Source organism: Aplidium turbinatum, chromosome 1 (assembly GCF_918807975.1).
Source record: "Aplidium turbinatum chromosome 1, kaAplTurb1.1, whole genome shotgun sequence".
In the NCBI taxonomy this organism is placed as follows: Eukaryota; Metazoa; Chordata; class Ascidiacea; order Aplousobranchia; family Polyclinidae; genus Aplidium; species Aplidium turbinatum.
The window spans coordinates 56933618-56959688 of record NC_137472.1 but is presented as its reverse complement, the minus strand read 5'-3'; the positions used below and the strand labels follow the sequence as shown (position 1 = coordinate 56959688).

The 26071-nt window shown below is 37.4% G+C and overlaps 1 protein-coding gene and 1 non-coding gene across 2 annotated transcripts; both read left to right on the top strand.

The window, feature by feature from the left end:
* Positions 1-586: 586 nt before the first annotated feature.
* Positions 587-658, top strand: Trnae-cuc (transfer RNA glutamic acid (anticodon CUC)). Its single transcript has one exon. It is a non-coding gene; the product is annotated as a tRNA-Glu (tRNA).
* Positions 659-2550: 1892 nt separating this feature from the next.
* On the top strand, positions 2551-13625 carry LOC145772321 (uncharacterized). Its single transcript, XM_082584199.1, has 19 exons — positions 2551-2605; positions 3771-3826; positions 4158-4258; positions 4638-4813; positions 5055-5158; positions 5387-5642; positions 5896-6065; positions 6275-6413; positions 6727-6831; positions 7148-7685; positions 8136-8230; positions 8773-8940; positions 9140-9324; positions 9735-9961; positions 10370-10580; positions 10899-11034; positions 11530-11701; positions 12100-12296; positions 13011-13625. The coding sequence occupies exons 3-19, from the start codon at positions 4185-4187 to the stop codon at positions 13043-13045; spliced, it is 2988 nt and encodes a 995-aa protein (XP_082440325.1). The 5' UTR covers positions 2551-2605; positions 3771-3826; positions 4158-4184; the 3' UTR covers positions 13046-13625.
* Positions 13626-26071: the final 12446 nt, after the last annotated feature.

Here is a 26071-nt window from a genome sequence, read left to right as displayed (position 1 = left end):
CGCTAGTTGATCGAGTAGCCCTGTCCTACATCGTTGGCAAAACTGAGAAGCCGATGATTTTAGTTTTGTGCCTCCGAAAATTTCATGACGAAACAGACAGGCAGTAAAATGACGTGGTATATTTTGTAGGCGTGTCACTACCACAAGAACACCTCCCAGGACGCGAGCACCAGCTACAACAGGTGGGTAACACAAAAGCGTATTTTTTAACTAAAAATGTGATTTAGCCTACAGCAGTTAGATCCGGTGGCGGGTCTAAAGAGGCGGCTTAGACGATCGCCTCCTCACACACAGAAAGTTAGCTTTATTCACGGTGTATTTGCAAGGTTGGATTAATGTAGACTTAGCCGACACGTCATTTTACTTTGTTGAAATCACCCCCTCTCTTCTAAGACTACTTATTGGATTCGCCTCCGGTTAGAATTAGCAAAAAAGCAAACTCAGGTGTGATAATGTATTGATATTGACGGACACTTATATAAAATGAAATAACTTTGCTGTTGAAAATTGAAAGCATTTGGTCCAATTACTTTATTTGCAATTTGCGACGAGTTCTTGATCGCTTATAAAGGAACCGTATTTCACCTCCCAGGTGGTCTAGTGGTTAGGATTCGTGGCTCTCACCCACGCGGCCCGGGTTCGATTCCCGGTCTGGGAAATATTTTTATAGTACGCTGACGCAAATATTGCCGTGACATTGTTGTTGCGAAAAATCAGTTAGATTATTTACATTTTAGTTTTTACATTTTTTTGAAGCAGTCGTCACTTCTAATAACAGCATCATTGTCTGTTTTTTTAGCTCCTCCTCCAATTTGCAACGTCATTTCCAATATCAACGCACGTAGAGTGACGTAAGTAAACACGCAAATTTTGCTATTGTTTATTTTAAATATTTGGTTTGGTTTAGTTTTGAATCTTTATCCTCGGACTGGACAAAGCCTTGATTGGTTATTCCTGGTAGTTTCGCATTCTTGTAGAGGCTCTTGCCGCAGGGCCGGTTACCGAGATTGGCAGAGTGAAGTTTTCCGATTGTTGAAGTCTTGTTGCCGGGGAATTATTCCATTCACTAGGTGCCGCTAAATGGAGAGCAGTCCTGAAATGCGTTGCTCAAGCGCACACCCCGAGAGTCGAACCAGCGCCGCGTGATCGTGAGCCGGCGCGTAACCACTGAGCTAACGGGGCTAACAAATGGTTTCTATAATATATAAAATGTCTAGAATGACTTCAAAAAGTTTTATTTTGTAGGTCAACTGTTTAGTCTCGGGTATTTAAGTATAATGCATACAGAAATACATTTTTTGCAACCTGCCAAGGTTAATGCGTAGGCCTATCTAGATTCTAGAAAACATTTCTAAGTAGTTGTTTTAATTAAGGTTAATAAAGTAACATAAAACTATAAAATTTATCGCTTTTTAACAAATAAGTGTTGCAGTCAATGAGTTTCTCAACTTTAAAATGCAAATAATAATTAGTTTGCTAAATTTTTTTACTTTACTTTTTTAAATGTAAGTTGGTTGTGAGGGTAAGTGCCTCATGGGGGTTACTAGGTTACCTCGGAGGTTAGTACCTCATGCGGGTTAGTACCCCAGGTGGTTAGTACCTCACCGGGGTTAGTATCCTACCTCATGGGAGTTAGTACCTCATGTTTAATCGAGATTTTCTAATGCAGATGCACTCGAAGGCAAAGTCCTGGCTCAGTATGTACGGTGCGTTGCCAAAGTGGCTACAGACTGGCCAATTCAGCTAGCAGGCGGAAAGAATGCAGGTAGGTGGCAACAGCAGAAGTGCAATGAAACTATCTTTAAATTGTATAAAGAGCATTGTGGAATCATTTTAAAGTAGCCTACATTATCACAAAAGATCTTTTTTTTATTTATTTAAAACAAAATTGAACTGAACTGAGATCGACTGATTTCACTAGTAAATTACTACAAACCTTAATTTGATGAGCAAAAGCATGTAGTCTATTGCTATTTGATTTTGTTAGAACTTTTTAATTTAAGCCACTTGTGTTAGAAAATTATAGATTTACCCATAATATTGATGGATGACATCGAACAGTCGAAACGTAAAGTTAAAACATTTAAAAAACATTGGGATTACTTAACGTAAACGTAACCAAAACTTCGATTTTTTTAGCTGCTCCGGATCCCGTTGTAGGTGGACTGGACCATTGGCCACTTGTATAAGGTACGAGACCTTGAGCCTACTATTAACTTAATCATCTATGTAATATTAAAGCGAGACGATGATCTGTTACATAATTTAAAATCATGTAAAAAACAATGATAGTTTAATATTTGCTTTACTAGCTGTAGTTGACAAAACGAAAAGCATAATAGTGTAGCATGTTAAATTGCTTTTGACCATAACGTTTTTTAAACGATAACAAACATACAAACAAAAGAAAAATTCAGTTTTTTTATTGGTGGAAAGATTTTTTTGTATATTATCGCCCATACACAATTTACTTCCGATATACTTGTAACATGATTATATTGTAGAGCTCGTACAACCACAACCACAACTACTACAACCACAACACCAATACCAACCACATCATCGCCACCTCCAACTACAACGGGGAGAACTGTAACTTTACCAGGTAACCAATTTCGGAGTATGTCGACAACTTTATTAGCACAAGATCACTTAGTCTAAGCAATCAGCTATAACCTATTAGCTGAGAAAGTAAACTTTTTATAAAGTAAGTAAGCCTACACATTGCGAACGTGATCTCACAAAGGTACTGGCAATTTGGAATTTATAAATGTTATCATACATTCCAGTACAGTGTTTACTGTTGATAGAAGCCAGCTCCAAGCCATGATAAGTGTGATGTACAAAACAAAATGGTGCATTTGCAGGTATACAAAGAAAATCCGAGTTGTAATTTCAATAAGTAAATTTAGAGCAAGCAAACAAATGATCTCATTTCAGTACAAGTTTGATGATTTTCTCAAATCTAATCTTGATAGCGATAGAATCACAGCACACCATTACTTTCAAATGTCATCCTTGCTCTCAAATTACATTGAATCAACGTCTGCAGAGGTTGCATCAATATAAAAACGACTGATTTGCCGACTGAAATCATCCTGTCATAGCTTACCTGTCTAAGTGTCTATAGTTGTAGCTGAAAGCATACAAGTTTACGCTTTTATTGTCCATTAATGACATAGTCAATGTTTACTAAGAACAGCTTTTGCTAAGGCCTCCTTCTCATAAATATGTCATTGTTATATCTGATGCTATCTTTGTTGATTGTTTTTTGTTGAACTGATTTGTTTAACTGACGAAACAAAACAAGCTTTTGTGTTTTCGAAAAAGATCAACTGCTTTCGATATGTCAAGATAATAGACAAAACAGAAATTGTTGTTTACACAACAAATTCCATCACTCCAATTTGTGCAATATGCAAATTGATTGTTCTGGCTGTCAATCAAACTCTTGAACTCACTTGGTCATTTTAAAAACGTTAAAACGGTATGAAAGCTTGGAATGCAATGCTTGGCATGCAATAACTGTTGTAAAACAGATCCTGCAGCTCCACCTAACGAAAGTTCAGTTTGACATGTCAGCTTAGTTTGTAGAAAAGAGTTCCTAATTCATGCAATTCTAGAAGTACAGCACATGCAAAAGTACAAGCCCAATTGCTTGACATTTCCAACACATGAAATTTGGTATCTAAATGTTTATAGTGCATTATTAATTTTAGTTTAGCAATCTGTCATCCAACGGTTTTATAATTTGTATATCTTGAATGCAGAATATTCAGTGGACAATGACTGCCCAGCTCCCCATTTCGGAAGTCATTCGTTTCAGGTAACGCAGACAACAAAGCTTCGGTGTGGTTTAATATTTATTGTAATTAGAAGCAGCCTACACATCGAATCTATGAAGCATTTCAATTTATTTTTGCAATAAACAAACATTGCAATAACATGAGCACCATAAAGCACTTTTACTACAGAGCTCAGAAATGCAGATTTTGTTTGAACTCAGAAACTTAATCGTCGCGACTTCTTTCCTCAGAGTCAAAACAATTAAGGAATCGCTAGCCGCCATCTTTCACATAAGGCCTATACTGTACTGATTTACCTTAAAAAAGTATTATACAGTATTTCATGATTTTTAAAACAATACTTGTGGTTAGGTTGTGGATACCTGGCCCGAAGGTGGCATGTTTAGGGTGGTTCTCAACAAGGCCAATCTACGAGTTGAAGAAGGATGGTCTGTAATAATAAGTTTTACAAGGTAAGTAATTTTAAACAAACTTTTAAATGATTTTCATTGGAAGTAAGCATTATGCATCCAATAAAACTAGCAAAAACGCATTGAACGTCAATGTCTTCTTTCTGAGGCCGAGGGTCTATTCATTTATCAACAAATGTTGACATATTTTTCTGGGCTACATTGAAAGGCTTCTACAGAGCAGCCAGTCTTTAGTTTCATCATCCAAGACAGGCAGACATTTCGCTCCATTTCGTGTGTGGCAGATACTGCAATCGCTGACGTTGTGTTTTGCGGCCTGTCCTCCAGCACCACGTTCATACCGATAAACGTATAATGTGATTTTTATTGTACATTACGTCTATGCTTCTGACTGAACAATAAATTCGAAATCAATTTTCAGAGATCTTCCCGATGACGTCAGTGTTTTGTCATGGAATTCAGAAGTAGCAGCAACAGAGGGAAAATACTTGAGTCTGTCAAACGCCGATCATAATGGTGATTTGACTGGATATGATATCTTTTCTTTCAGTCTGGTGCTTTTAAACACCAACTTAAGAGACATGGCAGGGTATACCGGTAAGCTTTAATAAGATTTGTAGCTTAAAATTTTGACTTCATCATGGCACATTAGTATGTGAATGTGATTTACCTAAACTATTTGCTAGTAGGTTGATATAAAGTAGTTTTTTGTGAAGAGATAGCCATTAAAAAATAGGTAAAACTGGTTAGCAACTTTACTTGCAAATTCGTCGACACGAGAGCTTTGAATGCTATTAACGCTTCAGTTTTTTTCTGACAAAACTTATTTACTGTACAGCGCTGGTTGGATTTTATCCTGAACGAATTGAAAATGCGTCTTGTTTCGCCCTCGCAAACAATGGCAACCCTGGACACTATTTCCGACAACCTTCAACCAGACCAGTGAGTCAAACAAAATTTAGTCTTTAAACAATATCCTAGTCCAAGTGTATCAAGGCAACACAATTTTCAGGTTATTGGAAATCTAGTCATTTTATAATGGTATACATAATGAAACATCGACAATGATTTCAATTGCTAGCTTGACGATCCGCCGCAAAGCTGACTGGTTAAAGCCTTAAAGTCACTGATGGAAAACGGAAGTTTAACTTTTTGCTGTCTTTTCACCAGCCAAGCTCAACTGTCCCATTTGTACGACCAACTGTCAAGCAGACGAGGCCTCCGACCAGAGCTCCTTTCACTCGTCCCCAAAGACCTAGAAATACACGCCCACCCATCCGATCTACACATCTCCCATCCCCTCAACCAACCGACCCTCAAACCACAACCCAAACCTCTCGCCCAACCACTGCTGTTCAAATAACCCCTGGAAGTGACGTCACTATAAATCGAGCAGCCGTGCGGAGACATCAAGGGAACTGCAATGGTGAGCTGCTGCTATTGGAACCCATTTAACATAATTCACAATTAACATGATAAAAATCAAATTCATTGCAATTGTTTTTGTTGTTTTCTAATTGAAATGTCAATAAAAACAATTTACATTTTGCATGCAACGTTCCCTTATCTTCTTAAGCTACGGTGAGCAAACAATCGTGTAGATAAACTAGAAATAACTTTGAATTTCACACCCTGTTATAAAAAAAGTTCTCAAAATCAAAGTTTTGTATTTCTTCCAGTGCTTCAAAATGGATTTAGAATAAAGAATCGAGGCTACAGAGTTCCAGACCAGCCGAGCAATGGACAACGGTTCCGCTTCAATGCCGATGTGGTCATAAGCGGAGAGAACAATTTTATTGATGATTGGACTCTGAAAGTTGTTTTCTCCAAGCGGATCACATCCGTTGAAGTAAGCCAAGAAAATTATAGTAACATTAAACAAAGGCAAAATTTGTATCATAAACAGTAATTTACAATGGCGCCATTACGGTTACGGTTAACTTATTAACTTTGCTTTGATGTCTGTTTCAAGATCAGTTAAAAATAGCTTAGCTTAGATTACAGTACATTTAAACCGCAACTTTATATTAAATTTTATTTCTATTATCGTTACCAAAGGTTTGGGAGGCGCAAATGGCTCGTAAATCACAAGATGGTAGAGTCTACATCTTCCGTCCGTTATCATGGAACGCTCAGCTGCGAGAAGACTTTAGCTTTCTCATTGTTCCAGAGATGCTGAGCGAATCTCTTCCTAAAGGTAAAACTAGCTTCGAACTAGCCTAACTCTGGGCTTCTACTTGAGTAAAAAAAGTACTTGGACCATCATGGCGTTTTTATTACTCGACTTTTTGATAGACCCATTCATTTTTGAAAAAAAATTTCACCAACAATGTTATACATTTGTATTATCAAAAAAAAAATTAATTTATGATCAGGAGAACTTTTAAAAAACACTTGTGAAGAACTTTTCTTGGTGCAATGCCGCAACTTATTGTGCTTTCACGCCATGATGCAATACAGTATGTGCCAATCCTTGATATATTGTCAACACTTGATGTTTGTATTTGCAGCGGTTATGTTTTTGTGCCCGAGTGGCGAACAACCAGACTTCAGGTGGAATGGAATATTTAGGTCAGCTGATAGAAGACAACCAATCAGGCCAACAGAACCGAACGGTAATTGCTACATATCTGCTACTTGCAAACTTCATCTTTGAACTCTAAATGACCAGACAGCAATTTTAGGAAGAATGAAGTGTTTTCTGGAGTTTTTTTTTAAATTTTATGAATAAGTCTTTACTTAACTCAAAACTATAAAAAAATATTATTGATGATATACTACGCCGTTGTGACAAGAAATTTGCCTACCTTTTTGATTTTATTTTTAAGACGACAAAAATTGGTAATCTTGATACAAAATAGATAAGTCGAGAGCAGTAAACTTAATGTTAAAATTTTCAAATATTAAACAAGATCCTTTATTGTTGCGTAGGCAATTCTGGAAACAATGGTGAGAGCGTTGAAAGTACTTTAACCGAAGAGGAACGCCTTCAACGTCGAGAAGAAGAAATTGCTCGAGAGCAGAGAAGGCAAGAGGAAGAGAGAGAACGAATCAGGCAGCTGGAAAGAGAAAGAGCTGAAAGAGAAAGAAACGGAGAAACTACCAACAACAACAATAGCAACCGCAAGAGTATCAACAACAAACGGAATAACAATAACAACAACAAAAACGTCAACCAAAACAACAACAACAATCGCAACAACAACAGAAATCCAAGCAACAACAACAGCAACAGAAAACCAAACAACAACAAAAACAACAACAGAAATCCAAACAACAACAACAACAGAAATCCAAGCAACAACAAAAATAACAACAGAAACCCAAACAACAACAACAGAAATCCAAACAACAACAACAGAAATCCAAACAACAACAACAATAACAACAACAAAAACCCAAACAGTAACAACAGACCACGACCAACTCCAAGACCAACTCCACCAAGACGACCAACTTCTGTTGGAAGGTAATTGCACGAAAAGAGTTGCAATTTGAAATACGGTATACACTACACTAGTATAAACAAGCTACTGCATTCTATGAAAGGACCTGCGTGCAGTAGTTTTAGATACACGGAAGTGTAACTATTTGTCAGTTGTAAAATTACATATTTATGACATATGAAAAGCTATTTATGACATATGAAAAGTTATTTATGACATATGAAAAGCTATTTATGACATATGAAAAGCTATTTATGACATATGAAAAGCTATTTATGACATATGAAAAGCTAAGCTGCAAATTAACGTTAGTTTGATTCATTTCGTGATAGAGATGAAGTCGCCATCTTCGTAACTTAGAAGGGTGAAGCTATAACGTTTTAAAGTGTCGATGAATGGAAAGTCTTTGCTTTACTTTTCTGTTTATATACAGTACAATCTTGAGTTCTTTTTTTAAACTATATCTTTTACAGACCATCGAGCAGAGCAAGGTGTTCTGGCCCACGAGGGCGATTAGCAAGACCATCTGGACAAACTAGAGTGAATTTTAGACGCTCTCCGCCAAGCGGTAAGAAAGTTACATTTCCCATATTTAGCCCTGTAGTTTACTATAAAAACCATCTGAGGCATATTATGACAAACATTGTAATAGCACTTTTGCTGAAAATTTTACTATATTTTTTGAAATGACTCTGAAACATGAAGCCAACTAAAATGTTTTAAATAGAGTTTGCCTTAAAATAATGTTTAACAATACTCAGGTTAAATCTTGTGATATTTCAGGCTAGTTTGCACCAGAATAACGTACAGTATATCATGTTATTTAACATGATTCTATTTGAATAAGGACCTTCTGATGATCCTCCTTTTAGGGTGAAACAGGCTATAGAGGTTTTAGAGAGTCATAACTATATTTGATGTAATTCGCTCTGCTTGGCATTGAACACTTTTTGTAGTAGTGATAGTATTTATTGTTTAATGTTATTTAACTAAATGCCTGGTGAACAGCCTCATTCAATTTTCAATACACAGATTGATAAAAATTTTCTTTCATTGTGAAAAGTTAAGTGCAACAAGCAAGAAATTTATTGACTGTGAACGTTTTTCCAGAGAGACGCCCCTATGATTATAACGAAGTCATTTCCATGTCCATCCTCTTCTACGAAGCACAGAGATCAGGAAAATTGCCTGCAAATAACCGCATCCCCTGGAGAGGTGATTCTGGTCTCCGGGATGGATGTGATGTTGGAATTGATCTTACTGGAGGATGGTATGATGGTAAGTGAATATGATTAAAATGATGATTAAAAATATAGTTCAGAACAACAAAAGGCAAAATAATCTTCTTTTTCGTTTATTTGATTAATTTTTGAAAAACATTTTTTTTTGGGCAGTAGAAGAAATTAGGACGCGTAATTATTTATTTATTTATTTTCTTTACAATACTATTACATCAGAAAGCACACTTCTGTTTCAGCTGGGGATTTCGTCAAATTCGGCCTACCAATGGCTTGGTCAGTTACGACCTTAGCTTGGGGAGCGATTGAGTTCAAAGACGCTTACATAGATGCTGGTGAATACGACAATGTACTCGACTCTCTTAAATGGGTCACCGACTATTTTATCAAAGCCCACCCTTCAAAATACGTGTTGTATGGACAGGTACGCAACAAAACTGTGAATAGGCCTACTTATTTTTATTGGAGAGTAGGAGTAACTTCTAATAGCTCTCTTTTGTCGACTTGAATCAAAGATATAACCAAATTCAGGGGCATAGCCAACACAAATTTTCGGAAGGGGGGGACAGTTGCCCTTTTCGTTCTCCCTGACTACGCCCTTGCAAAAAATATCTTTTCATTTGTATCAAATTGTTCTTTACGTTTCCTTAGGTTTAAGAAGAAACTAAAGTTGTTAGGCTGCTTACAATTCAGTTTCGTTTATTTCGATTACTTGGCACCACCACAGTGGTGTAGAACCACTACCAATCGTAACACATAAGGCCTAAAATCAGTAGCAAAACAGTAAAAATAAAAAAGACGATTTTAACAGTCACGTGTATTGCTCTTTTCTAGGTCGGTAACGGCGCGGCCGATCATGGATACTGGGGCCGCCCTGAAGAAATGACCATGGAGAGGCCCAGTTACAAGATAGACAAACGAAATCCTGGTACAGAAGTAGCCGCTGAAACAGCTGCAGCCATGGCAGCTTGCGCTGTGCTTTTCAGGGAATCGAAGTCACGATATGCGGATCGTTTAGTTAGCCATGCACGTGATCTTTATGACTTTGCTGATAAATACAGGTAAGTTTGCTTTTTTGTTTGTTTTATCGTCATATCCAGGCTTACACCCGGTGGTTGAAGAGTCGGATTAAGCGGATGGAAAGGCAATAAGCCAATCTTCGTGCTACCTTCAGACATGCCTTCAAGTGTCCTGCCAAAGATACAGCCGCATGCTTTTGAGTGAAGTCGAACCAGTGACCTTTTGAGTGTCAAACCAGTGCTGTCACCACTCGGCTATGCAACTAACCTGTTTGATAAACATTTTCTGTTTTTCACGTTTTAATTTTAAAGAAAATGAGCATTTTATATCTTTGAGCTTAATTTTTTTTGGAAAGGCATGATCACCTTCCAGCGAATATCCTGGCCCATCCTTTGTGACCAATAAAAGCTTTTTAGTCACATTTTAACCCATTGTTTTTCTTCGTGTAGAAAAACGTACCACAAATCGATCACAGACGTGACGGATTACTATCGATCATACAGCGGCTTCAATGATGAGCTGGTTTGGGGAGCGCTTTGGCTTTATAGAGCTACTGGTCAAAGAAGCTATTTGGAAGGCGCCAAAAGAAAATACGGACAATACGGAATGGGATATACACCAAAAGTCTTCTCATGGGATGATAAGCGTGCCGGGGTGCAGGTAAATAAAGATGCGATCATTAGCGTTAAAGGAAGGGTTTAGCAGGTCCTGGGATGATTTTAGAAGCCCGTAAAATTTGAAGAAATCACAACGTATGTTTAGATGTACTGTAATTTAGTACGTTTTTTAAAAGTGTCTTAATTTGAGGCACAGACCCTCCTTGATGTGATTGTTTCACTGCAAAAAGCTGGCAACTTCTAAGTTATAAGTATTCCAAACTTTACCTGGGAAACTTTGTTCTTCGTCTCCCTTCTACCAGTGTGACGTTTTTCAGTGAAATAAATGTTAGTAAAGCCTAACATTTTTGATACGGTCTAGGTGCTGATGGCAAGCGTGACTGGAGAGAAACAATACCGAGATCATGTGGTGGATTACCAAAGATTCCTACAGAGAGCCAGGAAGACACCGAAAGGACTGACCTGGCTTGACCAGTGGGGATCAAACAGATATGCAGGTATGTACAAAAGATGTAAAATCTTCGCAAAGAAAATATCAACTGAGTATAGGTTACAGTTCCTTATCAATTCTAATAAAGGGAAAACTTTTATTTCGTCTTATGCAAGAATAATACGGTACAGTTACTTATAAACAATACGAATAAAATAGCACCAAAAGAATATAGATTCCACAACAGACAGGAAGCAGCGAAAGACTGTGTCAGTCATCGAGTTAACTGCTTCCCTTGTTCTTAATTGAACTTTTGCTAAGCAATCATAGTATAGTCGCCAAAAATGAGACATTGTTTAATACCAGTTGAATATAAACACAATTGCTTTTAAAACATTAATTTAATTGCGTAGGCCTACATTTTGTTAATTTTTTTGGTTTTGTGATTGAAAAATTCTAAATAAAGTCGAAGTTTTTTTTTTTTAGAAACACCTTTTACATTTTAATTGAAAACACTGATTCATACCGTTTTCATTCATTGATCACATCGTATCTTCTTCAGCCAATGGAGCTTTCCTTTCCCTTGCTGCTGCTAAAGTAAGAGGAATGCCAAATAAAAGATCCTACATCAACTACGCCAAGTCCCAAATTCATTACATGCTGGGTGGATCAGGAAGAAGCTATGTTGTGGGTTATGGGAAAAACCCACCCACCAAACCGCATCATAGATCAAGGTAGCCTATAACATAAGGTTCTATTGTAGCGCATGAAACGTTATGCAGTTCAGACGTAGGCTATTTAGTAAAAATCTTAGTTGCAAGAATTGCAGTAACTTTGTGTTGGCTGCAATTGCATTTCTGTGTATGGCCATCAAGAACTGAACATTTGTAGCAAGACGGGTGAGTAGGTTAGCGGAAGAACGATAACTGTTCAGCTGCATTTGTTGATGCATACAACGAAGGAATAAGGGTGGCAACTATCTATAGAATAACTTTAGAAATTGTATTGTGTGATCAAAACCAAGTTTCCATGTGAAAACTTTGAAAAGGTCTTCACAATACCGAAGATTCACAAGATACTGTTCTCATTTACGTTAATATAACGATTTTAAAACATTATTTTGTTGTTGTAGTTCTTGCCGTAGTCCACCTAGTGGATGCTCTTGGGGTAATGACGGTTTCCACAACCCAAGAAAAAACCCCAAGACTCTATACGGGGCTCTAATAGCCGGCCCGAACAAAGATGGAAGCTTTACTGACGACAGAACCGATTATGTCTTCAACGAGGTAGCCACAGATTACAATGCTGGATTCCAAGGGGCTCTTGCTGGTAAGAAGGAACTTATGTTTCATACGAAATATAAGAAATATTTTTGCCATGTAAAAATAATGTTTGAAAGCTATTCCAAACAAAATAACGTTTAAAAAACAAAAATTGCTTAATATTGTAGCCTACCGGTATTGTTATAGATGAATGTTCGGTGGAACTTAATAGATGATCGAATTATTTAATTGATTGTGAAATTCTTTATTCCCGGACTGAGGAAGCTTCTCAGGAAGCTTTACCCTGACAGTTTCACATACTTTCAGAAGCTTTGAACCACTAATACTGACCTAGTACCGGTAGTCTAAATTTACAGATTGGTTTTCCTCTTGTTGAGTTGCTGTTGAACGTAAAGCTATCAAGTGGCGTACGCAGAGAAAGGGGTTATTGAGCCATGGATTTAGTATTTGCTTAGTCTATGGCAACATCGTTAATTGCTTTGGCAGTGCTATCCAAAACATATCAAATGCCGTACCCGTACTCTACTTAGTTAAATTACAGAATCATTTCTTTGAAATTAGGGCAGAACTTCTCCCCCTCCTGCGTACGACACTAGAGCTGTCCTAGTGAGTTTCTCAAGCGCACACTCAAATAGTTGAATCGTCGTTTCGTGGTCTTGCGTCCTTTTTTACTTACGATTGTTCGGTTAACCGAACGAGCAATCGAGCGGATGTTGTAATAAACATTAGTCGATATTTGATAACTGTCTTTTTATTGCAGGGCTCAAATATTACAAGATACAAGAAAGAAGCTAAAGAACCTTTTTTTTACCTTTCGTAGATTAAATTTATTTATTCTTTGCACTTTTAACCATGTCAAATTTTATCTCTGCTTTACCCAAACCTATGCGAGCAACTTTGATCGTTAATGCACGCTTGTTTATGCTGTAGTTGTACTCGTTATAGTTGTACTATAGCTATAGGTGTATAATAGCCTACAAGTCACCAGAGTTACCATGTAGGCTAACCTTGCCATTCTTTCGAGTGTCAATAGAAACGCGTTGTCTCTTATTGAGTAATTATTATTGCGAAACATGAAGGAAATGATTTCCTGTAAAAATTTATCGTAAAATACAAACTTGTGGAATTAACATATAGCTTGCTGTATAATCTGAGCATGTACAGCGTATACATGTCAAGCTGTATTTTGTATCTGTCAAATGTTGGCTAAAGCATCATTTCGAGTTAAGTTAGGCCCTAAAACAACTGATTGTGGTTGGAACGTAGCTTACAAATGCTCAATAAATATTGCTTTTAATTATTTATTTGAAACTTGCCAAGCACAATACTTTTAACACGTTTTTATTTTATTGCTATTACACCTGCTTTATTACTAAGCAGAAAATAGCATGCTCTTAATAATAAACATTTGCAAACTATATTGAATAAAATTGTGTTTTATATGACGATCAATAGTAATGGGCATGCTTACAAGAAATGTTGCTGTTGTCGTATCCAGGCTTACGCCCAGCAGTAGCTTAGTTGAAAATTTGAATTAGCTTAAGTGAACGGAAAGGCAAGGAAGCCAATCTTCGTGTCTACCTTCAGACATTCCTTTAAGCGTCTTGCCAAACACACAGCCACATGTTCCTGAGCAGCGTCCAACGGATACCCTTTTTAACGCCGAACTAAGGCTCTCAACACTCGACAAAAAAGTGGGTTTTCATTTGGCCCCCTTGCGTAGCCAGTAAGGATAGGAAGGGATATGCTTTTGAAAAGCAAAAGTGATGTCTATTAAAATTTTATTGTTTACAAACCACTATGAACCACATGGATTTTCTGAAATAAAATTTGTTTGATATTCGCAAACGAAGACTTGTAAATGATTTTACGCTCTGTTTCAAATGTTTTGGTTCTCATTATTTAAATGTCGTGAAAAATGTGATACCGGAATCAGAATTCCTACTCTCTGGCGTGATACCCGCATACGGTAACAAAGTGGCTTTGCCAGCCTTTCGCGATAAGTCATATGGAAATGCAACCGACTAGGCTTGCTATGCGACCCGGTATTCAGACAAGGAAATATCACCGGTTACGTAAAGATTAGTTATACTTAGTGTCATTTTGGGTCAATGCACGACTTTGCATCTATTTTTGTAACGTGATTTTTTTTTAGGTTTCCAGACCAACAGACTAACTGCCTTTCCTAGACATGACAAATAAAATTATTGAATGCGGTGGCTTTAGCCTAACTTCGTTTTGGCAACAGAAATGTGTTTGCAATCTCAAATTCGACTAATCGCATTTTCTCAGACTTGCAAAGGTCAATCAAGTAGTTTATAGGCTATCATCGACTAATAAAGCAATTCTCGAAATGAAGCTCTGACGCCGATTTCTTTGGCAATTAACCTACTGCTCTTCTCGTAATTTTAAAGTCAATTGAGCATATTAGCAACACTTAGCACATCAAGCATCACTGAAATGTCGAAGAAGCTATATCTCAAATAATTCTGACCGACTTCAGATCTGACCTAATTTGGAGTAGGCCTACCGTAGCCTACTATTCCAACAAGAGTTTGATTGCGTGGGAAAGTAAGCTGGTTTCATGATGCAAAGCTTGCTTACGAAATGATTAGCAGCTTTTTTGGTGCCGCCGCGTATCCCACGAACCTACTCCTGACGGTGGATAACGAAAACTAGAGTAGCCTAAGCTGAAAGTAACCAGTAGCCTAGTCAGTTCTATCCAACCTTAGATCACAACCAAAAAATAACCGTCGCTGCAATTTTTATACTTAGATTTCACAAACAACTTATTGAAAATGCATACGACATCACATGGTTTCATTTCTGCTCAAACGACAACTGTCATTGCGATACATAAGCCCACCACAGCTCCACGCATGTTGGCAATATAGCATAAAGTTGTTTTGGTTGTATATTCATGGCGTCGGTTTAGATCGTTCTTAGTCTGACATCTCCTCCGCAGCCGTTCCAACATGGGTAACCCTGTGTTGGCCGCGCCTGACAGGAAGCAATGCTCGCAAGCCCCCACACGCCGACAACGTGACTTCAATTCAGTTCGTGGAGGAAAGCACAATGTCATCAATAAAGAACGGTATGGTAAATGTTTATTGCAGTAAAAGAGCATACAGCAAACGATTTCATCCTATTCAAACTACGGTACATTTGAAAATGAATCCAGGAATTAGTTTAAGCTAAGTACTTTTGCTATAGTCGGCTGCAACTTGTTATACGATTTCGGTTAATCGGGGCTGATTAGTGAATACCTCTCTCGCCTCCCCATCCGGTGATGGCTTCCCTTACGGTGTTAGAATATAGCCTACCTACCTTAACAAGGGAACATGCTCAGAGGAGGTGTCACGCATATCAGACTTCTTTGTCTGTGACCTGCAGCTTTTGCTTCTGGTTGTCATCATTAGCCTGAAAAAGTTCCAGTTACCAGGATTCACCACGTGGAGGTAGATGACATGAATCCCGCAAGATTAAGTGTTGCCCAGAAAGTCACAAGTTTTTTTTTCATTGTTTTAAGTTTTAAGAGACTGGTGAAAAATCTTAATCAGGTATTAAAGTGTTAGGCAGTTAGTTGGTCAGTTTGGTAGTTAGTTAGATTTTGATGGTCGATGATACATCTCAATTAGGTACGACTTTAATGCTAAGATGTTAGGCTATTAGTTGGTCGGTTAGGCAGTTAGTCAGACCTGGATGGTCGGTTAGGCAGTTAGTTAGACCTTGATGGTCGGTAAGGTAGTTAGTTAGACCTTGATGGTCGGTTAAGAAGTCACTTAGATTTTGATGATCGGTTAAGAAGTCACTTAGACTTTGATGATCGGTTAGGTCGTAAGTTAAACTTGGATGGTCGGTTAGGCAGTTAGTTAGACCTTGATGGTCGGTAAGGTAGTTAGTTAGACTTTGATGGTCGGTTAAGAAGTCACTTAGACTTTGATGGTCAGTTAGGTCGTAAGTTAAACTTGGATGGTCGGTTAGGCAGTTGGTTAGACCTTGATGGTCGGTGATACATCTCAATCACGACTTTAACGCTAAGATGTTAGACCTTGATGGTCAGTTAGGCAGTTAGTTAGACCTTGATGGTCGGTTAGGCAGCAAGTTAGACCTTGATGGTCGGTTAGGCAGCAAGTTAGACCTTGATGGTCGGTTAGGAAGCAAGGTAGACCTTGATTGTCGGTTAGGCAGTTAGTTAGACCATGATGGTCAGTTAGGCAGTTAGTTAGACCTTGATGGTCAGTTAGGTAGTAAGTTAGACCTTGATGGTCAGTTAGGTAGTAAGTTAGACCTTGATGGTCAGTTAGGTAGTTAGTTAGACCTTGATGGCCAGTTAGGTAGTAAGTTAAACCTTGATGGTCGGTTAGGTAGTAAGTTAGACCTTGATGGTCGGTTAGGTAGTAAGTTAGACCTTGATGGTCAGTTAGGTGGTTAGTTAGACCTTGATTGTCGGTTAAGCAGCAAGCTAGACCTTGATGGTCAGTTAGGCGGTTAGTAAGACCTTGATAGTCAGTTAGGTAGTTAGTTAGACCTTGATGGTCGGTTAGGTAGTAAGTTAGACCTTGATGGTTGGTTAGGCAGTTAGTTAGACCTTGATGATTTGTTAGGCAGTTAGTTAGACCTTGATGGTTAGTTAGGTACGGTAGTTAGTTAAAACTAGATGGTCGGTTAGGTAGTACGTTAGACCTTGATTGTCGGTTAGGTAGTTAGTCAATCTTTGTTGGTCGGTTAATGTAGTTAGTTAGGCTAATTGTTGATTGATTAGGTAGTCTTTGATAGCCAGTTGCTCACCTGTATCTTTATCAGAACCCGTCACTTGTAAATTCGAAACAAGACCAATTAGCAGGAAGTTAAAATATCACAATCACTTTATTTCCAAGACTATTATTTTAGCAATGAATGTATCTGCTATGTCACTCTTCCATATGAACCTGTATCTGGCAATTACGCTACAAAACTGAAAGGTTATGTCATGTCATGTGATAATATGTACTGTTGTGCCACAAATCCATATTTCCTTTTTTCTCTTCTCAGACAAAGTGTGTCAACGTCATCATTGACAATGACTCTGAAAAGGCTTTTAACTGTGTTTGAAAGACAAATAACATGCCACAGTAGTGTTCCTGCTACATTGCTACCCAGCCATGCATGATATAAGGTGACTTAAAACAACTGAAAGAAACCCAGCGTAAAAACATCCCATGTAAAATTATACAGTTTGGAAACATAATATGTATAAGTGACGTAAAGATAGGTTTGTTCACCATCTGGTGTAAAAACACTGAAGTAACCTGAATAACAATATTAGTAAGACAGAAATACAAACACGATACAGACATGTAGAATCGAAACACACGTTCAAATACACTCGTGCAAAGTTGAAATTCAAACATGCAAATTGTATAGCTCTTTGTTGATGGGTTATTGCCTTTTTGTATTTCTTGAGGCACCGGCTTTACACGCAGCTTTGAATTCTGCACTAATAAGACCATGGAGACCAGGGACTGAATTCGAGTAAGGATCGGCACTCGAAGGCGCGTCACCAGCTTAATTCGAGTCACGAGGAAACAAAGGACTTGGCCAATTTAGCAGTAGGCTAACTAAGTGATGGTGCACCGTCCCAAACGCCGTCTGAGACCATCTCAGACCTCTGTCTACAAAAGCCTCAGACATCTTACAACAGTCTCAGACATCGTATAACGTTCTCGGGCGCCTTACAACGGTCGCAGATGTCTGTCTAAGAAAGTCTCCAACGTCTTACAACAATCTAGGACATCTTAATACAATCTCAGACATCTTTCAACAATCTCAGACATCTGTCTACAACTGTCTCGGACGACTGTCTATGACTGCCACGGACGTCGGTCCATGACAGCCTCGGACGTCGTGTAACAGCCTCGGACATCTTACAAAAGTCTCGGACGTCTTTCGAAAGCCTCGGACATCTTTCGAAAGTCTCCGACGTCTTCAACATTCTCGGACACCTGGACAACGTCTCAGACGCCTTGCGAAAGCTTCGGATGCCCAAAGAAAGCCTTGGATGTCTTTCAGCCATCTCGGACGTCTGAGCACAGTCGCGGACAACTTGAAACAGATGACACCGATAAAATAAGCAGACAGAACCCCTGAATTTATCCAGGGGTTGAAGCTTGCCATAGTTGCGGACCAAAGTTGAGCGGTAAAGCCGGATACACGTTATATGGAAAATGTGTAAGCATGGTTTTTAATGTTGTTTTTAATTGGTTATTGACTTGAACGAGGTGCTTAGTGGGAAAATCATACTTACTATGTGACATACAGTTCCTTTGGGTTTCAAATTTAACAATTCCATCGTTTTAACAAAAGTTCCATTATTCCAATGTACTTTGCGTCTATCAATGACATGAAAAGGAAAATCCAATATCTGCAAATAAAATCAATATGATCATACAAAATTAAAAGCAATAAAAATAATCTTTAAAAGTACAATGAAAGAACTAATATTGTCCAAAGAGCAGTGTTCCTTAGGTGGTCCTTTCTGCAGTCCTCTTTTATTCACTGTGGAATTATGATTACTTCACAAAAGTTTAAGCTTGTCTACCCTGGTAGGAGCATTTATTTATAGGCTACAGTTTGAAGAATTTATTAAAGAATTTGTACAATGATCACTCCTGAAACGTATCATCCGCTTATTTCTCTACACAGTTTTTTTATGTTGCCCTGTGTTATTCCATTGTTAATGTATTATGTAAAGTGCTGGTATTGTGCTATATGTGTTAATGTTCTTAATTTTAGGTCTATTGTTTAAATGTTTGGGTGGCAGCTGACTTTGGTGACCTTTTGGTCTTTCGCTGCCATCCTTGTTGTGCGAATTATTTGTGTTTATTTTGTTTTTGCTTTTTGTGTCTTTCTTTTTCGCCAAAAAAATAAAAATAAAATAAAAAATAAACTGAACTCCTGATCAAGATTAATCCGTTGAATTTATCTTAAAGTAAGTAGCAACCTAAAAGCGCAAGCAAATGCCTTTGACCATGGCTGCCTAGAGATATGGCCTGATTTGTTACATTCAGCAGAAATTTCCAGCTTTTGATAACTGTCTGAACAAAATTTTCTAAAAATTATATTTTAAAGTCTTCTTTATTGTCTTCCTCAGGTGACACAATGGGTTTTAACATCATCGGGCGTTGAAAAACAGACAATTTGATTTCGAAAATTTTAGTCAGATTGCTAACCGCTTTTAAACAAGCAGTCTGATTGAGCGTTTTTCTCATTTTCTACTGCTTCTCCATTTTCCAAGGCAACAAAAAGCTTTTATACCATTAAGAGTCAGCAAAAAGTAAAAAAAAAACTTAGAAAAATTCAATCAGACTCTAGCAGTAGCGATAATCAAAATCTGCAAAATGTAACAAACCAGGCCACAACTCCGTAGCCATCTTTTGACGAATAGACATTTAATGACACACTTGGAAAATTTATGTTGCACATTAGTTGTCGGAATCACTGTTCTTAATGAAGGTTCAGTTCGAGATAAAAAAAAATGAAGGCAACCGAACAGATTTGAAAAGTATTTTTGAATTTGGTTTACCTAACCCTCTGCGACCAAAGAATAGGCTACAATGTTATCAAAAAACTCATGAACTAAAGTAAAAGACTTGAATTTCTCACATTTTAAAAAGTGCATTCGTAAAAATGTAGTTCTTTAATACCCTCCAACTACAAAGGCTAAGTGCTCCGGGCTACTGTAGATAAAGATGTAAAAACATTGCAAATAATACCAATCAATGGGTCGTTTAACTGGCAAAAAAAACTACTTGTACTTACCAAAAACTTTTGCAGAGCTTTATTGTGGTTGCCGATTCCAATCATTTTTCAAAATGCAGTAACTTTTTCCAACTGAATTGTAAGTCGAAAGACTGGAACAATTTATTTCAAACTCTCATCTCTTCCGGCGCGCTTTTTTAATCATTACTCTCGAGAATTCATCTAAACAATAAATTAGTTAATTGCTTAAAATAAAGAAACAAACAATTTGTCTTATCTGTGACTGTTGAAATGTTGCACAAGACAAAATGCCAAAAGCTATGAACTAGAAAGCTGATAAGAGAATTTACTTTCGAATGACGTCACATCAAAAACCAACTCAGTCGTTGTGATCTGAAAGCAAGACTTTGTTAGGAACGCTTGGTTAAGGTTTTTGGGCTCTGTACTTTTTACTGAAACAAAACAAATTACTTATGATCAATTTAAAATGTACGACTTTTAGTGATTTAGATTCATTAAAAATGAGATAGCTATAGCCTTTGCTGACGTTTATGACTTAACATGATACAAAACTAGCCTACTGCATTTTTACTTGTGCAATCTTCAGCACTATTGTTTATCTATTAAGTATCATCATCATCATCAAGTTCATTTCTCTCTTCGGGGGTCGGAGGCAATACACCACCAAGTTTCTATGTTGTGAGATTTTTCTGTCTGAAAATTCTGGGTGGTCTGCACCTATTTTGTTTTCCAATCGTTTTTTCTTTCAGCAGTTGTCTTTAAAATAAAATTATTGCAAATCTTATGGCAAAAATATTTTAAATTTCTTGTTTTAATTGTTTGTAGAATTTCCATGTCAATTACCGGTGTATCTTTTCTTATTTATTATTGTATTATTATGTATCAGTATATTTATTATAGGCCTACAGTAGGCTAATTGCATTCTCAGATTAGTTTTATCAATCTTTCATTTTTTTCTCGATACCTTGCATAGATAAAATTCAATTTCATGTGGCCAACCAATTGGCAAATACTTGACAACATTATCAACTCTGGCATGCTTTACCGATCAATAAACTGCCTCAAGCTACGCACGGATGAGTTGAGTACTAGGCCAGGTCTTGAACTTTTAATATGTTCTTGGTTAGATTTTGGAGTTTTTTTTACTACTGCTACCCAAAAACCAGCCCAACCATTAGTAAATTTAGTCGTCCAAACAAAAATGGAAAAGAGTGTGGTCCAATGCGTCCCCCCAGTGTATGCCACTAACTGCAGACTATATTGATTAAGGGTGAAATGATTTTACTTTAAAATTGTCTCCAAACTTGTTTTTCTCTTTTATGATAATGGAAATCTAGTTTAGTCTTGTATCTGTTATGGCATGCCCGTTTGGTGTGTTATGATGATCACTTGTTTCAAAAAAACAAAAAAAAACAAATAGAAACATTTTTTATTTTTAAATAGATATGGATATCCTTCTTATTTTTTCAATTAAGTTTTAAACTTCTTTATGGCTGATAAACCAAAAAACAGGCCTGAAGAAGTAGATTTCAATCATTATGTAGCCTATTAGTGTGCTCTTCTGGGAAAAGATTCAACAAACTTTGCAAAATATCCGGATAAACGTATGAAAAAGAAAATTTTATGTGACATTCATCCTGTACTCCTGTATATAAAACCTCTAAAGTGGAGCAATATTTTCAACTGAAGTCCCCTATCCCTTTTGCTCTTTCTTCGAATGTCGTCTACAAGTTTAGTTGTTTGCGTGACGCAAACCAGACATAGGTAATACATTGGCAGGCTATGTCAAACAGACATTTGTTGACGAAAGCCGGGGAACATCTAAACACAAATTTAACAATTAAAACGGCAATTAAAGAGCACATCGCCTCTTGTGTAACTTGCACTAACAATGTTTCGATTGAGCAATTCAAAATCATCTCTCGAGGCAGATCGGAATTCCAGACAAAGATTCTGGAAGCCCCGAGAATGAAGCGTAATAATCCGTTTTTAATTAAACAGGCAAGTATTTGCCTGTGGCTCGTTCTTCCTTTTGCGTGTCTTCTAATTGTTGTCACGTGCTTGCATCTTACACCTCATGTGACCTGTTTCCCGCCCTGTTATTTGTCAGTAATCATTCTTGTAACCAATTCAGTAGCCGAGTGGTTTTGCTTTCGGCTTTAATGCTGATAGATCTGAGATCGATTCCAGGTCGGGTCAAACCGAAGACCTAAAAAACGGTACCGATTGTGTTCTTTCTTGCATAACGCAGTGAGGATAAGTCGGGTAATAATGTGATGACATTGTATGTAAACCTGATATAAAATTAAAAATGAAAGACCTTAGCAGTTGTATAAGGACAATAAATAAAACCACAGAATTATTATTATCATTCTTGTGCCACCTGTTCAGTTGGAGCTGTTCACTGTTCAGTCCAGACTACTGTTTGTAATTATAGTGTATAATCAAATTTATGTTCTACTGTAATTTCATTTTGATGTATGCCGCGGTGAGATGGCGAAACGAATAAGGCGTCGGCTTTCCAATTATGCAAGCCTGGTTCGACATTCGGCTTCAGCTGGTTGTTGAATATACCGCTCACCTCTACCCAGGGTGTAATAAATTGTACCTTACTACCTTACTAAATTGTACTCTTCTACCTTGCTCTTCTGGAGGAACTCAGAAGAATTCATCAAGAGCTGTGGTCTCCACGCTGATCATAGGCAATAGGGTGCGGTGAAAAATTAAAATTTTAGAATTTCAACAAAAAGTATGTCTTAAATGGTGGCCATACACCTAAAAACATGTCTGATGGTGTTTTGGAGTTGTTGCACCCCTAACTGTCCGTGCAACCTTGGAAAGTTGTATGCGGGGGGGCCAAAATCATAAAAAATAGCATAACTCATTATCCATGCGTCGTAGAAAGTTAATTTTTGGCTCTATGGAATCAGAAACACCATGTTTCTATTTGTTCCAAGAGAACTTCTAACTCTAAGAGCAATAGAATTTAAGTTACGTGTAAAAATCGAATTTCAGGCCCAAGAGAACGAGAAAAGTTCAGAACATAAATCAGAGTAAACGAAGAAAACTTTTTTCAGCTGGTTGATGCGATTTATTTTGATGGCAGAGAGGATTTAACTCTAACCTTGGTAAAAGAACAAAGTAACAAACAGGAAAAACTTCAATGTCTACACAATTGGAAGAACACTATATTGTTGTTGTGGGTGAGCCAGAGGACTTAGTTTATTTGACACACTTTACAACAAGTAATAGTAAAGGAGAAACACTTGCTGAAAATTTGTATAATGTCTTGTCAGGAACTGATCTGGGGCATAAACTGAAAATTATTGGTTCTGATGGAACTGCTGTGAACACTGGCAATATCAATGGCTGTATTGTAAACCTGGAGAGACACCTTCAACGCCCATTGCAATGGGTAATTTGTTTACTTCATTGCAATGAACTGCCATTACGATTTTTTCCTTACTAGATGGTTGCACAAAAAGTCCTGACAGCTTTTCAGGTGCAATTGGAAAAGAAATTGGCAGTTCAGTTTCCGAATGGCTTATTGCAGAGTTTCAGCCACTTCCATATTCCACTTTCCCGACTTTATACCAAATGACGTTACTGATGATCTAAGTTCAGACCAATTCTACGCTTATAGAATTTGTTGGTGCATCATTTTAGGAGAAGTGGATGAGGATTTGAGATTTATGGAAGTGTTCCCGACAATGATTCACCTAATCAAACGTCAAAATCATACGTCATGGAATTTTTCCTAAAAATAAGCCAAAATTGCACCATCGTTCGTAAGACTTGTGTCAAACCTGTTTAAATATGAAACATGGCATCACCACCTTTAAACACCTGTTTGAATTGCGTGACAATGTCTTTCACTATTATGTCACAGTACTGCGTACGTGAGTTTGAGATATTGATATCTATTCTGGTCATTCGTGAAATGGTTGCTTGAGAGTTAGTCGCACATTTAACTGTTGGCTTAGTGCTTGCTAGCTGGATAAAAATTCCGTCTTTATCCAAGTAATCTGTTCTGTAGTGACAAGTTTTAGTGGTGTACGGCGTTGCATTCAATTTTCGACAGCCAGGTGGCTAATTTTACAGAAATACAATTTTGAATAGACGTTTCAAAGGAGTGTTTCTTTTTCGGTCATTACATACAGACGAACGGATTCGGGAATCTTATGTTACAATTTTCCCACGAAGAGATTATGGTTTACCGCTGTGACCAGGAAGTAGAACCTATCGTGCACTCTCGGTGGTTAACTCTTGGATGTAGAAGATCCAAGAACCTTAAAGTTTTGGCTGAATTTTGTTTGAAAATATATTTTTCTTCTTGGTTTGACATCAAACTGAATAACAAGATTTCTGATGACAGCAAGAATTTCTTCAGAATGTTGACGACGACGAGCGTGTTATCAAATTTTAAAATCAGCAAGTAAAAGATGAGGCCTTGAAAACTCTTCAAAGAAATGCTTATTTTGGCCACCACGAAAACACCTTGCTTGCAATGTTGTGTGAGGAGGATGATGATATTCGAAGATTGGGTGTAAATAAAATACGAGCATTACGAGATGGCTCTACTTCTGGATGGCATCGAGAAGAAAAAGATGTGATTGTTGAAGATGTTGATAATTCCAACCAAGCAATTCGAAAATTTGTTTTACCAAAACTTAATGTCAAGGCAAAGTCATATCATGAACTTACTGATTTGGCACTCGAAAGTATCACAGAGCCACCTGCTGTCAAGGACTTAAGTGATGCTGATTTAAACGTGCTGTATGACAAACCGTTGAGTTTAAAGCATCCCTGTCACAATCAAAGAGTAGAGAGATATGTCAAGCTTGTTACTGAAGCTGCTGGAGCAGTAGCTGGTTTTGAAAAACGAGATGGCATGATACGCCAGCGAATCAAATCAAGAAAACTTATGAAAAAGTTTCATACTAAGCATCAATTTACTGTCGACAAACACTCTTAGAAAATAAATTTGACAACACATCGTATTGTGTTGACTGATGCACTGCTTATGATTGTGTAGCCTAATGTATTGCTTATGATTAATGTCCCACACGTTGATTAGTCAAGTGACAACATTTAAAGAGCTTAGCTTAAGTACCGGTAATTAGCCCAAACTACAGAGTTTCTTGTCCCAAAGTTATTTGAGCGCATCATACACAATTTTGCATCATTGTTTTGTAGGCTACAGTACCAGTATACTATAAGCCAGTGCTCCATTATCGAAATTTGAAGTGTAAGCTCAACAGTCAAGCACTGACAAATGACAGAAATGAAAATTTTTCTTGTTTAAATTTTGTCATTGGTTTGTCTAAACTTGTTGTCAATTTTGTGACAGTTTTGCCCACAATATGTCTCAAACTTAGATATTTGAGCATAACTTAAATTCTATTGCTCTTAGAGCTAAAAGTTCTCTTGGAACAAATAAAAACATGGTGTTTCTGATTCCATAGAGCCAAAAATTAACTTTCTACGACACATAGATCATGAGTTATGCTATTTTTTATGATTTTGGCCCCCCCGCATACAACTTTTCAAGGTTGCACGGACAGTTAGGGGTGCAACAACTCCAAAACACCATCAGACATGTTTTTAGGTGTAGGGCCACCATTTAAGACATACTTTTTGTTGAAATTCTAAAATTTTAATTTTTCACCGCACCCTAATAGGCAAACTAGCAAATTTTTTTTTTATCTCGCTTATGTTTTCAGACACCAGTTTCTGATGTTTCCTTCATTTTTTAAATTTCTCAAGGTGTTGCTACATTAACAAGTCCTTGCAGGCTATTTAGTAACTCATTTTGGTCTCAAACAAGCTTTAACATTCGCGTTTTTTTCGCTTCTGCCTTATTGCAGACCCCTGTTATGGCAAGTATATTTTTTGCCTTGAACGTCGGAAATAAAACAGCTTATTTTTTAAGACTTGAAATTGGCCCCATTCACCACACATTTCTCGTCAATGGCCAATTCAACAGATCATGATCAAAATATGCCAAATCTATTTCACCTTTGGTTTCATCTCTAGCTAAAAACGCTGCAATAAGAGCAA

Excerpts from the sequence above, each read along its gene's own strand:
- LOC145772321 (XM_082584199.1), top strand. The coding sequence starts at position 4,185 with ATGTTTAGGGTGGTTCTCAACAAGGCCAATCTACGAGTTGAAGAAGGA. Across the intron at positions 7,686-8,135 it reads CGACCAACTTCTGTTGGAAG|ACCATCGAGCAGAGCAAGGT; the intron begins GTAATTGCACGA and ends TATCTTTTACAG. Across the intron at positions 11,702-12,099 it reads AAACCGCATCATAGATCAAG|TTCTTGCCGTAGTCCACCTA; the intron begins GTAGCCTATAAC and ends TTGTTGTTGTAG.